This window comes from Salmo salar, chromosome ssa17 (assembly GCF_905237065.1).
Source record: "Salmo salar chromosome ssa17, Ssal_v3.1, whole genome shotgun sequence".
NCBI classification, from domain to species: domain Eukaryota; kingdom Metazoa; phylum Chordata; class Actinopteri; order Salmoniformes; family Salmonidae; genus Salmo; species Salmo salar.
In genome coordinates, this window is record NC_059458.1 from 12,265,896 (window position 1) to 12,281,840 (window position 15,945).

The 15,945-nt window shown below is 42.6% G+C and overlaps 1 protein-coding gene across 1 annotated transcript; it reads left to right on the plus strand.

Moving 5' to 3' along the window:
* Nucleotides 1-5,494: 5,494 nt before the first annotated feature.
* Nucleotides 5,495-12,238, plus strand: LOC106575217 (NGFI-A-binding protein 1). Its single transcript, XM_014151578.2, has 7 exons — nt 5,495-5,785; nt 6,605-7,422; nt 7,684-7,817; nt 8,107-8,278; nt 8,721-8,889; nt 9,615-9,752; nt 9,962-12,238. Exons 2-7 carry the CDS (start codon nt 6,607-6,609, stop codon nt 10,036-10,038), a joined length of 1,506 nt encoding a protein of 501 aa, XP_014007053.1. The 5' UTR covers nt 5,495-5,785; nt 6,605-6,606; the 3' UTR covers nt 10,039-12,238.
* The last annotated feature ends 3,707 nt before the right edge of the window (nt 12,239-15,945 follow it).

Genomic DNA, 15,945 nt, shown 5'->3' on the forward strand with positions numbered 1-15,945 from the left:
CTGCTTTTCTGGGGTCTCAATTATATTATGGCTGTCTATTCCGGCATGTTTTTAAAATCCTAAGAGTAGACACTTGGTGGCAGTAGTGTACCGTATTGAAGTACTAACCCTAAGCGCGTGTGTGTGTGTGTGTGTGTGTGTGTGTGTGTGTGTGTGTGTGTGTGTGTGTGTGTGTGTGTGTGTGTGTGTGTGTGTGTGTGTGTGTGTGTGTGTGTGTGTGTGTGTGTGTGTGTGTGTGTGTTGAGGTCAGGGTGTGCTTGCTGTTGCTGCTGATGGGAGTGTGTGGGAGGACAGTAATGGTGTTCTCTTCAGAAACTACACCACAATGCCACCTGCAACATCCCTTGTCTCGGCAGAAAATATAAGCTAATATTGATGTTGAAGATGAAGGGGGAAAAAAGGATTTCATTATTGGACTTGTTTCCCCCGAATTGTCTTTGTTTTGAACACAGCAGTTAATGTCCTTCATTATCATTATTAGGTGTACTCCAAATAAAGTGATTCTACTATAACAGTCTCGAGAGACAAGACTGACCGTGGCAGCTGTCTTATCCAATATTGTTAAGCCTGTTATCTACATCTAAGGAATTAATCATTTTAAAATTTTACCTTAAGGTTTCTCTATCAGCTGCACTCTCATGAATCAGTTCATTTGAAAGTACTCTCATGAATCAGTTCATTTGAAAGTACTCTCATGAATCAGTTCATTTGAAAGTACTCTCATGAATCAGTTCATTTGAAAGTACTCTCATGAATCAGTTCATTTGAAAGTACTCTCATGAATCAGTTCATTTGAAAGTACTCTCATGAATCAGTTCATTTGAAAGTACTCTCATGAATCAGTTCATTTGAATGTACTCTCATGAATCAATTCATTTGAAAGTACTCTCATGAATCAGTTCATTTGAAAGTCTAAAAAAAGATGACATTCCCATGTTCCTCAACGATCTTATTGAGGCAAACACCAGTATAATATTTGTTTACTCTTGACCACACGGACTCGCGCATACATTAGTCCCGCTGCAATGCCTTGTGGCTATGTATGGCTTTGCTGATAGTGTTGAGTCATGAACTGGTCCTATTTATGCCTGTGGTGTGGACACTCCAACATGCTAGGACATGATCGGACCGAACAGCTGCCATGTTCAGTACGGCATCATGGGACTGCTGTAGTACTGTAGCATCATCCTTTTATTGATTTGCACAGTACTGTACACTGACAATGCTGCACTGATGAAATAGCTACGCATGGTAATAATCATGCTGATCATTGGAATGATAGGTGTGATATTGTGTAGGCCTGCGTGATCTTTGAGAAACACTCCAGGATAGTTCAACATGTGCTACGTGTTACAGCGGAGAGGCAGTGAATTGATTATTGGAATGTTCCGACTGTGTTGGTTTCTCTCTGGCTGTACCATCGAGGCCCCCTCCGCTGAAGCTACACTGCCTTTCCAATCCAAACTTCCTCAACTCCTAGCCATTCATCCCAAGCCAAATAGAGAGATTAAATATCCGTCTCTACCATCAATTTACATGTGGTGTTTTGCTTTGCATGCGCTTTGAGATTATTTTATTTAATGAAAAGCACTATGCATTTTAAATTATTATTTGTATTATTATGCGTTTTGTGTATATTGTAGGCCTAGGACCTTTTGACATCTAGTAAATTAAAATGCCTGATTTGATTTCCAATGCAACTGATGCAGTTCTACACATAAGTCGCATACAGTCACCAGTGTCATGTTGTTAAGTTGATGGAAAACGTTTTTAAAACAGTGGAAGTGGTAGCCTAGGCCTACTACCTGAATGTGTCAAATTAGAGCACAGATTGTCGCTTTCCATTGCAAACAGTTTTGCTGTGGTGGCTGTGTGCCCTACTAAGCATGACCCAGGATGTCCTGCAGAGTGAGAAAAAGTGCCCCGTGTGACACAGTGAGAGGCTTTGTCTCTACCGTCATCAATACAACCATACATAACGCCTACAGGGCCAGCCATCAGCCCACAGCCCACACCAGCCCCAGCCTTAGCCTGCAGGAGGCACAGCAAGGGAGCTCAGAGCCATGGTTACTCCCACCAATACCCGGTTGGACAGCAAAGCCGTAGGATTCAAGGAGCAAGGACAGTGTGGAAGAGTAGAATGACTCCCCAACCCACAGCCATTTAGGCCTAAGTAGTGGTTCAATGAGGTCTAAGCAGTTGACTTAACATTTCACCACTTAAATAATTGGTATGTCAGTTTCTTGTCAAGTGCCGAGAGAGATAAACAGACTCATCCCTTTGGATAAGTACATATGATAAGTACTGTAAAGTACATGTGAGGCAAACTATGTTGCTGAGGTTTTGTCACTGAGTCAGGGACTTGATTTGCGGGTGGGCGTGTGAGTGGGGGGGATCCTAATCCCTAGCGTCTGCTGTTGTTTTTCATGCTGGTTGGGTTGAGATCAAAAACTTAACAGCAATAATCATGCAAAATTGTCCGGCTTTCGCTTCAAAGAGAACACCAACATTAGTTTTACTCATTTCTCGTTTGCACAGTTTGTTTCATCAGTTCTACTCGTTTTTATAAAGGGAACTGGGTTATATTTGATAGACTGAGGATATAATACAATGTGTCTGAAATAAATGATCATATTAAACCGTCATTTAAGAGCACGAGTCTAGACTTGGCATCTGTGTGAGGTGATATTTCCCCTGCGTTAGCAGATTGAGCTCCAACACCATCAGAGCCGGTGCACAGTGGGGAAGATGGCCGAAGACCGGCAGAAGTGGAGAGCCTTTGTTGCTGCCCTATGAGCCAGCCCAGTCGTGATGGGGATAAGTGAGTGAGTGAGTGAGTACATTGGAAGATAATATGACACACATTAGCTGGGCTAGGCGGTGGGCGGTGAGGGGGTCTCTGGAACCTGCATGATCGTAGGCCCACCCACATGGGTAAAACCCCCGGGGTTTAGGAATGTAATCTCCATTCATTATGACACTGAGAAACCCACTACGGACCCTGAGTGTGGGCCGATCAATCCTAGCCTGCCTCTGTGTTTGTCATTAGGTACTAGTTTGGCGTATCTCTTTTGTATAGACAGACCACTATTTACTGGGGGGGGAAATTCACTGAATTTTCATCTGCTGCATTTATGGACATAGAGATGCACAATCAACATAATGACATTGATCTAAAAATGCTGTCAAGTTCATTGTAGTAATACTACCTCGTCAGTTCTAAGATTGTAGTACTTATCTCAACCCGCACCCACACACACACTTCCGCCCACATACACAGCACACTCTGCCGCCCACACGCACACTTCCACCCACACTTAGCTCGCAGACACATGTTCACTCAGACATAAGATGCTCATGGCATCGGACACAAAAACACCAAATGATGGGCTATACGTAACATACCGTTTAGGGTATGTTACTTTTCACTTACTAACAAAACTATGAAAGTCAACTATTCACATTTATAGTTTAATAGTGTTTAATGCATCATGTGTTATAACACCTGCATAAGTGCTCGTGTCTGTAAATATTGAATTTATTATATTCTAATTGATGTGTTATTCATGTCCTTCATCTTAACCATTTTGAGACCAGGAAGCTTCCTCTGGTGTGTGTGGGGGTGTTATCACAGGGTAAGGCGAGGGGCTGTCAAGCGCACACGTGCGTGGGTGTCGGTGAAACGTGTTTGTAATTGGTACAACAGTGAAGATGTACAGAACACTTTTAAAAAGAGCACTTATAGAAATCTGAAATACAGTACCGATAAAACGATTTGAGGCAAATGGAAAATATATATGTTATCTCATCTCTAAAAGTGGACGTATTCAATGGAAAACATATATAGCCTATATGTAGCATGGCAGCAATGCCGGGTGTATTCGGAGAGTGTGTGTGTGTGTGTGTGTGCGCGCACGTGCGTGGGCTATGGCAGGTCAGGGCCGTCCACAGACAGGATTAAAGGAGTGGGTGTGCTGCTGGAAACTATCTGGGCTGGACGTACCTGTTCTCTGTTACCCTGGCCCTGTCTGGCTGTGTGGAAAGCACATCAAAACCACACAACAGCTGCTCCTCTACTCTGCCTGTGTCCCAAATGGCTACCTATTCCCTGTTCCCCATAGGGCTCAGGTCCAAAGTACGCTATATAGGGAATAGGGTGCCATTTGGGACGCATTCTCTGACTCAATTACCTATCCTCATCATTAATCTTCTTCATAAAATATAATGTAGTAAACTATTGTAAATAGTAGCTAGTCGGTTCTTTTCTCTGTTCTCTGGTCTCATAGCTTCACAAGGATGGGAAATACAGTATATTTCTCTACTCAATTATCTTGATAATTCATCTTCTTGGTAAAAAAAAAAACGTAGCAGTTAAAGTAGTAGCCTAGCTCGGTAAATACATACTCATAATTATAATTTTTCTTTAAAAAAAAATTGCAGCTGAAAAAAGTAGCTCTGCAAATATAGATAGTAGTTAGTCGGTGTATAATGCTTCCGAGTCTCTTTTCTCATGAGTACAAAAAATGTGCGCTGAGAGTTTGTTCAGTAGCAGTGTGTAGATTCTAGATATATTCTAGATCTATTTTCCAGGATAAAAACAAAGTCTCATCATCTCCCTAAGGCTGTACTGTGTGCTGTGGCTGCATGGCCTACTTTCCAGAAATAGCTCATTGATACAGAAGCAGATTGAGTTATCATAACAGTAAGCAGGACACTTTCTGTTGTGTCTCTAGAGAGAACAAGCCTTTCTCCTTTATATCATTTGTGATAATAATGTGAAAGTAGGAGTTTATAGTCTCATGACAGTGAAGGACACAGAATGAACATCTTGTTCTGTGAGTTGATTATGTGTATTGTAGACAGTCCACACCCAAAGTGAAATGGGCAATGCACAAGTCTGCGAGTATATTGGAAAACGGGCTGGTGCAAGCCGAAGATTTGTGTGGGTGTGTGTAAGTCCTTAGAGAAATGTTTGTGGTTCCCATGCACACATAGGGCAAAGTCCCCCTTCTCTCTCTGCCTATATTACCACTTACTGCCTCAATTCTGAGAGTAATCTGATGGGTAAAACACTAAGACACTAAATTGTCATGACAAGACCCTCAAAATAAATGTTTGCATAGAAACATAATTTGCATATACTAACGTGTTTTATCCAAAGAGTGAAGGAGTAAAAAACATGTAAATCAAAAAATTAAAAGATCAAATAACCTAATTACATCATAGATGATAGGAGCCGATCCTTATTAGTCTATCTGAAATGTCAACAGTTTCACTTCTATACAGTCATATAGCCAAAAGGGCGTTTTAGGGTCTACTCTGCCCTCGCCTCACACCGTCCCAGGTGACCGACGCTGCCTGCCTCTGCCACTGCTGAGATGTGGTGCTTGGTATTCCATGCAGAAGCCTCCCACGCCGCTGTCCGCCCACGCCAGGATTTGCGTCACGCAGGCGCGTGGGAGTGAGCACTGTAGCAACCGCGGAATATCCCAATTTCAATCGCCGGGGAGGAGGGGGGTAGGGTAGCAAGCAGGCAGCTCACACTCATCTAGTCTAGAGACGTTCAACACACTCGTATTTCTATTCAAGGAGGCGAAGGAGGGAAGGTAAACGTCAAAGAACGCGAGGACTTTTTAGGCCAGAGAGCGCGCTTATTAGGAAATTATAGATCTACAGATAATTGTACAGTTTATTCAGTTACAGTTTATGGCAGTTCAGCCTATATTGTAGCTGATAAATTGTAAAAACTAGATAAAGGAAACGAAAGGGGACTAACGTTCACCAGGTATGTAACACTTAAAATACATCGTTGGAATAAGTTATTGGGCTATGATAATACTTTAACAAGTTGTAGCCTTGATACAATGTTGCAGCACTGTTCTATTATTGCAGACAATGGTATTTTTTACTCATCTTCCTGATGCGGATTTACTTGCAAGACCGGTTTTGAGTGACATTTAGTCTGGTGCTGGGTCACTGCATTTTGTATTTACCTTTTTACTTTGTGTGTTTTGAAACGAATTTATTTTATTTTCTATTTAGCTAGATTGATTTGTGCAAATATTCCATGGTCATACTGTCTTGATTTTCTCTGTTCTTTGGAAGGTCGGGTTTTATCAGGTTGCGTTGCATTTTGCCCAGAGGTTTTGACAGCGTGTGGTTATGAAGTAGTTGTTTGCAAACACTCTCTGAATTCCCATTTATGATAAACAATCAAATTATATTATTCACAAGGGTCGTTCAGCAATATCTAATTATTTGTGGCATAGTCCTCTAACTTGCAAGAAATGGGTAGTTAACAATCCCTTGGCTAAAGCAAGTGGAGCCAGTGTGTGTGAGAGAGGCCACCTACACATACTGCAAAGGAGGATTGTGGCATGTGGTCCCATCAGCAACTAACAGGACTCTAACTGCGAACCGCCACTCTTCCTTCTGCAGCCCTAGTACTGCAGAACTTACAAAGGGAACTCAGACAGAGTGGAGGGAGTGCCTCTTCCTCTTTCAGTCAGTCAGCTAGCTAGCCAGTCACACACACACACACACACCAACACTCTCTGGTCAGGCAGAACCTCTTGCCCATCCCGTCTTGTGTTCTCTCTCCCAGCCATGGCGGCGGCGTTGCCCAGAACTCTGGGGGAGCTGCAGCTCTACCGAATCCTCCAGAGGGCCAACCTGCTGTACTACTACGAGGCCTTCATCCAGCAGGGAGGAGATGATGTGCAGCAGCTCTGTGAGGCCGGGGAGGAGGAGTTCCTAGAGATTATGGCTCTGGTGGGCATGGCCAGCAAGCCCCTGCACGTCCGGAGGCTCCAGAAATCCCTGCGAGACTGGGTCACCAATCCAACGTTGTTTAATCAGCCCCTGACATCTGTACCGGTGTGTAGTATACCAGTCTATAAGTTACCCGAGGGGTCACCCACGCCAGTCAGCGCGGAGCGAGGGGGTAGTAACAGCACCCGTGGCGAGACCCATGTCAAGGTTCCCAAAGTCATAGCTGCATCCTGTCTGGATCCAGGAAAGCTGGAAGTGGCCAGGGACAGAGTGTCAGGGGGGTCTCCACTGCAGAGCGGCAGCGAGGGGCGCTTCTGGTCGGGTCACAGCAACGACAGCGAACAGAGCCTCTCTCCGTCCGATCGGGGGTCTCCGTCGTCACCGCGAGAGGGTCAGGAGGCACTTGACGCTGCAGCTTTGCAGTCTGTCCTGGAGTGTGTGGACCGGATAACCCCGTCCCTGTCTAAGAGCGACCCCGCGGAGGTCAAAGAGCAGCTGAAGACAAATAAGAAACTTTCTAAGATGATTAGCCACATCTTTGATATGAGTGATGATGATCCAAGGAGAGAGGAGGAGATCAGGAAGTATAGCGCCATCTACGGACGCTTCGACTCGAAGAGGAGGGACGGCAAACAACTGACGCTTCATGAGGTAGGGATAAGAGATGGGATACTTTTGCAGTACTAGGTTAGTCTACTCAGTGGCAGTGCAATACAAGTGACAAACCTCAGTTCCACAAATAAGAGGTGAAAACTACAAAACGTAAATCACCTGAAGAAAATGTGTGCGCTTGCTGAAGCTGTCTAAAAGTAGGTCGGTAGTAGTAGAAGTTACAACTGAAGAGCTCACTGACAGAATTGTGTATCTCCAGTTATAGTTGACAACATGACTCATCTGTGTTCTTTCTTTCAGCTGACAGTGAACGAAGCAGCAGCCCAGCTGTGTATGAGAGACATGGTACTACTGACCCGTAGAGACGAGCTGTTTGGTCTGGCCAGGCAGATCTCCAGAGAGGTCACCTACAAATACACCTACAGGACCAGCAAGTAAGAGCCACTCTCCTCCACTGCACCTCACACAACCTTGCTTGTTAGAGTTAGCAATGCTAAGGTAAGTTGGGAAGCATGGGTGACTTATTTACTTGCTAAGTACATTTTCTCCTCATGGTTATTACTATGTAACTAATTACTGTAGTGTGTTACATTTTACAGAGACATATTTTTAAGTTACGTAAATTATCGTATGGTATGATTCAGGTCATGTTCAGACTATGCTTTCCATATCTTTCAATGTTTCTCTGCATACAAACTGAATTTATTGTCTTCTCCACTGTAGGTCTCGCTGCGGCGACAGAGATGAGCCGTCTCCTAAAAGAATCAAGACAGAGGAGAACTTCTTTGACATCCAGGAGGCTCTGCAGGCCATCCACATGAGACAGGGCATACTGAGGGAACAGCTAGCCTGCGCCAAGTCCAAAGGAGAGGAGATAGTTGGGAGAAACCTTCAGGTAACATACTTGAAAAATGGATTATAAAATGTAAACATTGGCCTTCTGAGTGGCGCAGCGGTCTAAGGCACTGCAGTGCTAGAGGCGTCATTACAGACCCGGGGATGATCCCGGGCTGTATCACAATCGGCCGTGATCAGGAGTCCGGGTCCGGGTCGTCCGTGTTAGGGGAGCCCTTTACTTGGCTCATTGCGCTGTAGCGACTCCTTGTGGTGGGCCGGGCGCCTGCAGGCTGACCTCGGTCGTCAGGTGAACGGTGTTTCCTCCAATACATTGCTGCGGCTGGCTTCCATTGGGGAGAAAAAGGGGTTACATTTTTATATTTTTATAAAGTAAACATTATAGGAGACATGTTTATTTGACACTGTCATTTCTGGAGGCATGTTTTTGACAAGAGTAGGAGCAGTTGCTAACGAACTGTAAATGTATTGTGTTTTAACAGGTGCAGTTGGACCGTCTGTTAGCCAGACAGATGGAGATCCTCCATGATGCGGCGGTACAGGAGAGGTTACACGCTCTGGATTGGAGGATACCTGCAGGGGCATTAAAGTACCTCAGTGATGCTCCAGGCACCAACGGCACATCGGTAGACAAAAGCACAGAGCACCAAGGTAATGGTACTGTCTGTCTTCTGTATCTCTCTTTGTAGTGTGCTCGTACATGAGTGCTATCCTCATGCTCCAAATTCACAGCTCTGTGAATCACCATTTCCAGCTTTCAAATCTTATTTTATAAGTCAGGGAATCAGTTTGTATCTGTTAAGCCGGTAGCCATCCCTCAGGGACTCATCCCATCTTCGTCCTTTTCTCTCTCGTCCTTTTCTCTCTCGCACGGCCCATACTCCTGACAGCTCATTATATTCATGTTACCCATAATTATCCTCTCTCTGCACCTGTCATTAACTCTCCCACGCCTGTTTACCTCCTCCGCCATGTTGCTGCCCAGGGGCGTCTCTCTCCCTCTCGATCTCTCTCTCTTTCTCTCTCTCTTTGTCTTTCTCCTCTCTCCCACTCTCTCTCTGTCTCTCTCTCTTTCATCCTGTCTCTCCTTCATAAGCTATTTAAAGCACCTTATTCAAGTTGAATGAGAAGAAGAGTATAACATCTTTTTTGGGCACCGAGTGGAGTACAAACTCGGGCCCACAGCAAATGCGCATCAGATCTCTCAAGATTTTGAGAGACAGAATGTTAATGTCATTTTTTGTATCATCTAAGCAGCTTCTTGAATGATACTCTAACAGCAGCGGCATTGGAATTGGTTGTGTAATATGGATGCGTGTATCTCAATGGTTTATCCATGCCCTAATGTTTGTCTGTGTGTTTATGTATGTTTTCAGATGAGCAACCAATGAACTTGCGGGTGGCCAGTAAGAGTGTGGCGGAGGGGGAGCTTCCCCTGGGGAAGCAGCTAGCCAATGAGCTCAAACGATACCATAACAACCATAACACAGATGAGGCCAAAGCACCAGCAACAGGTACAGCACCACTCAGGCAAATGTATGTTCACTCTTGACTCACATATGTATTAACATACATACACACTACAAACCGTGAGTATTAGTAATGGTCTGTTGCATGCACACACCTGCCTACATTCAAGCTACATTATGAGTGAAAAGGTATATGATTAGAAAACACATTGCATGTTTTATTCTGATGATCTTTTCTTTGTGTTTTACCTTAGAAAATGGATCCTCGCATCAAGCGGCCAACCACACTGACAGGAAGACCATCAAATCAGAACCAGAGGATTCCACATAGTGCCTCCCATCCTTCGTCTGTTTCCCCATCCGGTTTTAGTCATCAGTTACACTTTTTACACTAAGCATCTATCTCAGTCAAATCAATGGATACTAAAGCAAGCACAGCCACAGTAGAGCCTTAACAAACCAACGTTGCCTCAAAAAAAGCATTTATTTTCTTTCATTTTGTCTAAGGTTTTTGCCAAAGCGTCTAGAGTAGAGCACAGACTCAGTCATGGGGAAAACTGAACAAGGATGTCCTTTCACAGGATACCTTTCATGCTGAATAGGTCTTTATGTATTTATTGATTGATGTACATGATGTTATTTAAGAATGATGGGTAGGGAAAGTAGCCTTGTACCACCATCCTGATCTCCTGAGCTTACATTCTGTTTCGCTGCATGAATTTGAATAAAGTTAAGTGAAACAAGAGCGCAGCGGGTCAGGATGGTCAGGATATGAAAAAGAACCAAAATACCCCAAGCTATTTTTGGCTTGTCGTGTTCAATCGGTGGGTAACTGATGTACTGTAAAGAATACAGTAGGATTCTGTTTTAATCAGAGGTGAAAAGAGAGAGCTATCTGTGGAGGAGAAATGATAGTTTTGCTTCATCCTACTGTATGTACTGTATGTATTTATGAGTGGTACTGTAAATTAAACTGAGGCTGCAGAATTGTTTGTGTATAGATCTCCAGTTACAGTTCAGATCAGTGTTATGGGATAGGTCGGCCAGGAGACGGACTGGGACCAAAAATCAGCCCCAGCATTTTTCTACTTTGATGCCCCATACCCTCCCATTTTTTTCCCCCTTGAGGCCCCCATTATTAGCCAGATCATGATAATTGTGCACAAAAACAAACTGTTTAGACAGGCACACTAGGCAAAAAAATTGTCCAGCCCATCTGGCATTTGCCCGAAATGCCAGATGGCCAGTCTGCCCGTGGGTTGGCCTAGACGAATCGAGTTTCCTTGATAAGTCTGTCAAACACATGATCTTGTACTGTAAGAATGCACATTTGAACCTCAACACAACATTTACTGAGTTACCCATTTTATTGAGTAGGGCCCCTGGTCTGTTATTAGGGCTGGGAATTGCCAGGGACCTCACGATACGATATTATCACGATACTTAGGTGGCAATTCGATATGAGTTGTGATTTGATACTGCAGAGCCATGAAAAAAGAGTCATGAAAGCCATAAAAAAGGTGTTTTGATCAGTCATGTGAATAAAAGTGCCGAAAGGATGTTGGCTCACCATTTTAAAAGAAGATGGATAACAAGCTATAGAAGAGAAAATACTGGAGTTTTTGCGCATGTACAGCTAACAAGCACAAAAATAATATTGCGATATTGTCCAAAATAATATTGCGATATATTGTCAAAAAGAATATCCCGATATGTAACTGTATCGATTTCTTCCCCTATCACTATCTGTTATATTGTTGCACTCCAGAAAGTTGTGTTTTAATACATATCTCACTGTAGGACCGACAGGGCCAATTTGGCCTGTAGTATTACAAGAATATTTGCCTAATCCCAAAAGCAGGGTTTTGTCAGTGTAGTGTTGGTGTCAATCTCAGTACAGTGTTTATGTGTGTAGAGCAAAAACCGAATAACTGTTGTTAGAGAAAACAAGTGAAAGTGTCTGGTATCATAAGATGTTAATGTTACATCGCCTAGTAGTCTTAGATCCTAGCGGTGTTTCAGCTGTGATCACCAATGTATAATTCAAGATGTATGTTAGAATTAGCTCTCAGATGGTAGTTTAATGTTGTGTTTCCAATGTGTAAATCTGTCTTGCTCTATAGTCTGTTGGTCTTTTTTGGGGTCACCGCAGTCTCAACAGTTTTGTAATACTAGTCTCTCTAGCTCAATAAGACTGCAACAAATGCAATACTTTTGTAAGTACTGTTTAAGTACATACTTTCTGGGCCCACTGTCTGTTCTGTTCTGTGCTAGGTGACTTCTCCTGTCCTCTGTACTGGTTTAGTTTAATCAGTGTCGTGTAACGTTCACAGACCAACGCATGTCCAGCAGCGTGATAGACAGTCAAGCTGTTAATAGTACATTGATTAATGTACTTATCACTGTTATCGTAAGTCATCAAGTTAGCCTAGGCTTGCCTACACAGTAGATATGCACCTGTTTTTTAAACACTAATATATTTTATTTGTTATACAGCACATAAACATGATTAAACTTTATTTTTTATGGTGGTTGTCTTTCCTCGTTCATGGTATATGTCTGATCCAGAAAGAAGGAAAATTATGTTTTCTATGTTATAAAAAAATATATTTTATATTAATCTTATTATTGTGTCCTACGATAAAATAACAACATATTTTCGGTTATTTTTTTTCAATTTTTTTACAGCTAGACAGCTAAACTGTTCCATGGCAGAGAACCTATACTGGTATTTATAGGTATAATGAATGCTAACAGACAGACTGAATGTGGTCCAGTCAACAGTTTCTCTTCTTAAAAAAGAAAGGGATGATGAACCGCTGTCTGTGGTAAAGCATTTGCATCAGTGTCATATTAAAACATTCTGAAACTGCCCGATGACTCACTCTGCTCACTCTGACGCAGGTCCTTTTCATACTTCACATCTCTCTCTCTCTTTCGCCTCTCTCTCTATCTCTCTCTCGCTCTCTCTCTCACACACACACACACACACTCCCTCGCTCTCTCTCCTCCATCTCTGCCTCTCTCATCTCTTTCTCACGCGCGCACGCACACACGCACACACACACAGATTTTCTCCTGAGATCAGGTCAACTCATCACTGAACACCCACATGTGTAGCTCCCTCCCTCCCATCCTTCCAATCTCAGCCCTGTGTGATGGCCTCCCTGCCAATGCAAGTCACTGATGTGTTGCCATGGCAATAGTGATTGTAGGCGGCGGCACTACAGGCAGTGGGAGGGAGCTCAGCCCGGCTGCTAAACTGCGTGGGTGTGATCTGGTGAATGCGCCATCACCCCCATTTAACAAAGCATGAAACTAACAGTGCTTGAACAGAGGTGGGTATCAAGTGAATTATCTCCTCATCTTCTCCAATAGTGCAACTAATAAAGGTTTGATTATTTAGTTCTTTGTTTGTTTTTATTTGAACAGTTTTTTATCAGAGTGTACAATCCAGGAAGGTTGCTTTGTTTAAAGGGATAGTTCACACAAATTGCAAAATGACATTTGTTTCCTTACCCTGTAATCAGTGTATGGACAAGGTATGCTTGGGTTTTATTTCAGCAGTGTTTCCCAAACTAGGGGTCGTGGCCCAATGTGGGGTCACCTCATTTGAAAAGTCTGAAATAAAATTGAGCTTGGTTCATAGAACCGGGGTTAGCTAGATGTGGTTGTAATAAACAGAGCGGTTTCTGTTTTCGTCCAACAAATGTGTTTCTATCTTTTGAATCATTTACGCTACAAAATACAATTCTGTTTCCCTCTACAATGCCCACAAACCATGCAGGATTCATTAGAACGTGGACAAGACCAGGCACTAAATCAGACTGGGGGAAAAATGATCTAATGACCTGATGATCTTCTGAACTTCCCAATACCTTTCTGATGCATTTCAGTCACCTCAAGCCATACTTCCTTCAGATTGAAATACTGTCAAAAGTACTGTCAAACTGATTTGTCAGGTGGAAATACTGTCAAAAGTACTGTCAGACTGATTTGTAATAGACTGTCATAGCCCAAATTAAAAAAGTAAACATTGGCTGTTGATGACATCACTTTTTTTCACATGGTGGGGTTATAATTTTTATATAAAAAATGAATCGCGGTCCAACATATTTTGGAAACCCCTGGCTTACAGGGAAAGGAAACCAATATGCAATTTTGTCATTTGGGTGAACTATCCCATGACCTAATAGATTTTTTTATTTTCTGCATGTATTCAATTGTCAGTGCTGACCTGTGCTCATCCTACTCGGCACCACCATCAAAGTTTTTTGTGTATTTTTGTTTATTTTTATGTTTCTATGAGAGAGGTTTGAGTTTGTGTATAGGCTGTGTATAGGCTGTGTATAGGCTGTGTAGAAGTTGGCATTTATGCTATTTCACTCATTGGCTGCAGTATACATGTTGGCCAGAAGGTGTCAGAATACAATCAAAAAGGCTTTCATGAGCGAGATGAACATTACAGTTAATAGAAAATAATTTCAAAGGCTGGGTTTTAAACTTTTAGAAAGGTACATTATTCCTCTCTCCTCTGAGCAATACGAGGGTGTAATGCAGTGGGATGGTAGGCCTACAGCTGCCTGCACTGTCAAAGAGGGGAAAGGTTTGAGAAAGATTGGCCCATTTTATGCTCAAATTCAGTTAACCTCAGTGAAAAGCAGCTTGACTTTCTCTACAAACAAATGGAACAATGAACTGGGCCTACGTTGTTTATTCTGATCATTGTACAAATGTGTTATACGGTGAACACTATACAAATAATGCCTACTGAATTGTGCTTAACTGTAGTATAGTATTATTACTATTCATGTAAGCGTTGTTATTATGGACGTTAGTATTGACCGGGACCTTTACCCTTCTGTGATGTCATCGCCCAGAGTCGGCGCAGTAAAACGGGACACTTCTCATGTTAAATTGGGTATATCGCTCTCAGTATTCTACCGTTTGTACATGGCTGCTGTACGTCTTTATTTTCTAGTTTGCAAGTAAAGGCAATTCATATTTAAACGTGTGTGGACATACCTTGTCAAGTTACCACAAAATGGCACTCTAGTTTAATGGCACATGGGCAGTCAGACAGACATATACTGTTGACAGTATAACAAGTCAATAATGGGTAATTTGTATTATCATGCATGTGGATCACTCTCTTCGGCATGACATCTAGAAAATCTGTTTCATTGTAAAGAATATGCTAATAGTATTTATTTAGACGGTCTACCCATTTGAGTGGTGTTATTTATTTGAGTGTGTATATGGCAATTTTTTTTCATCACTGCGCACGTCAATAAAACATCACAGGAAAATCATAAAGGTTTTGGGGAAATGCAATTACCGGTAGCCTGCAATTCAATAACAATAAATGCTAGTGTGTGTAGGCTACACGCCAACTGTCTACAAATAACCTAACGTAGCCAGGCATAGAATAAACCCCTGAAACTTTATATGTCCCCCATATTCTGGTCTTGACGAGAATAAAAAGAAATATTTTCGAGAGTTTCTCTTCTGCACTGTTCCACCAATCCAGTTCATGTGGAGGAGGAAATAGTCTGGCACAGTGGACGCGTCAAAATTTCGATAACATTTAGCGGTGAAACCCGGTAATAGTCTCAATCGTTTTATCCCCATTCATTTTTGCGTCTGTGATTTTAGAACTACTTCATATAAGGTCTGTGTTTCGTATTGGTTAACCCAGGCGTGACGTTTTGATTGCCATGTAATTCTCTCTCGGACAAAGTGAGTTGTGTCAATATATCCACCTCAATTTACTATGAAACATTCTAAGTGGTAATTAGCAACAGAGAAGACCTCAGCAAGACAAATTCCTGCGGGAAGCTGTTGCACATCATCTCCAGCTGGCACCGTCAGCTACCGTTCACCAGCACAATCAGAAACCTTTGTGCCCGTCCATGAATTGATGTCCCCTTTCTCTGTCGTAGCTAGCCACTGACTAGACTTTAGTTAGCAGAGCAGTATATCAAAATAATCATTTTTGTTTTACTTAGATAATTGTTTGTACAGTATGTCGACTTTGGTGTGTATTTCAGACCTTATCACATTTTTCAAGGATGAGCATAAGTGCATTACAAGGGGAGAAGACCATTAGAAGTCTGGCCATGTGGAGAAATGCAGATATACTGAGGGGCAATTTACCCGGTTTGGTCAGGGCCAGCATGAGGGATAAACGTTTATCCTGAGTCGGTGAGTGTAGCTATTAGGTTAAGTTTGAGCATCT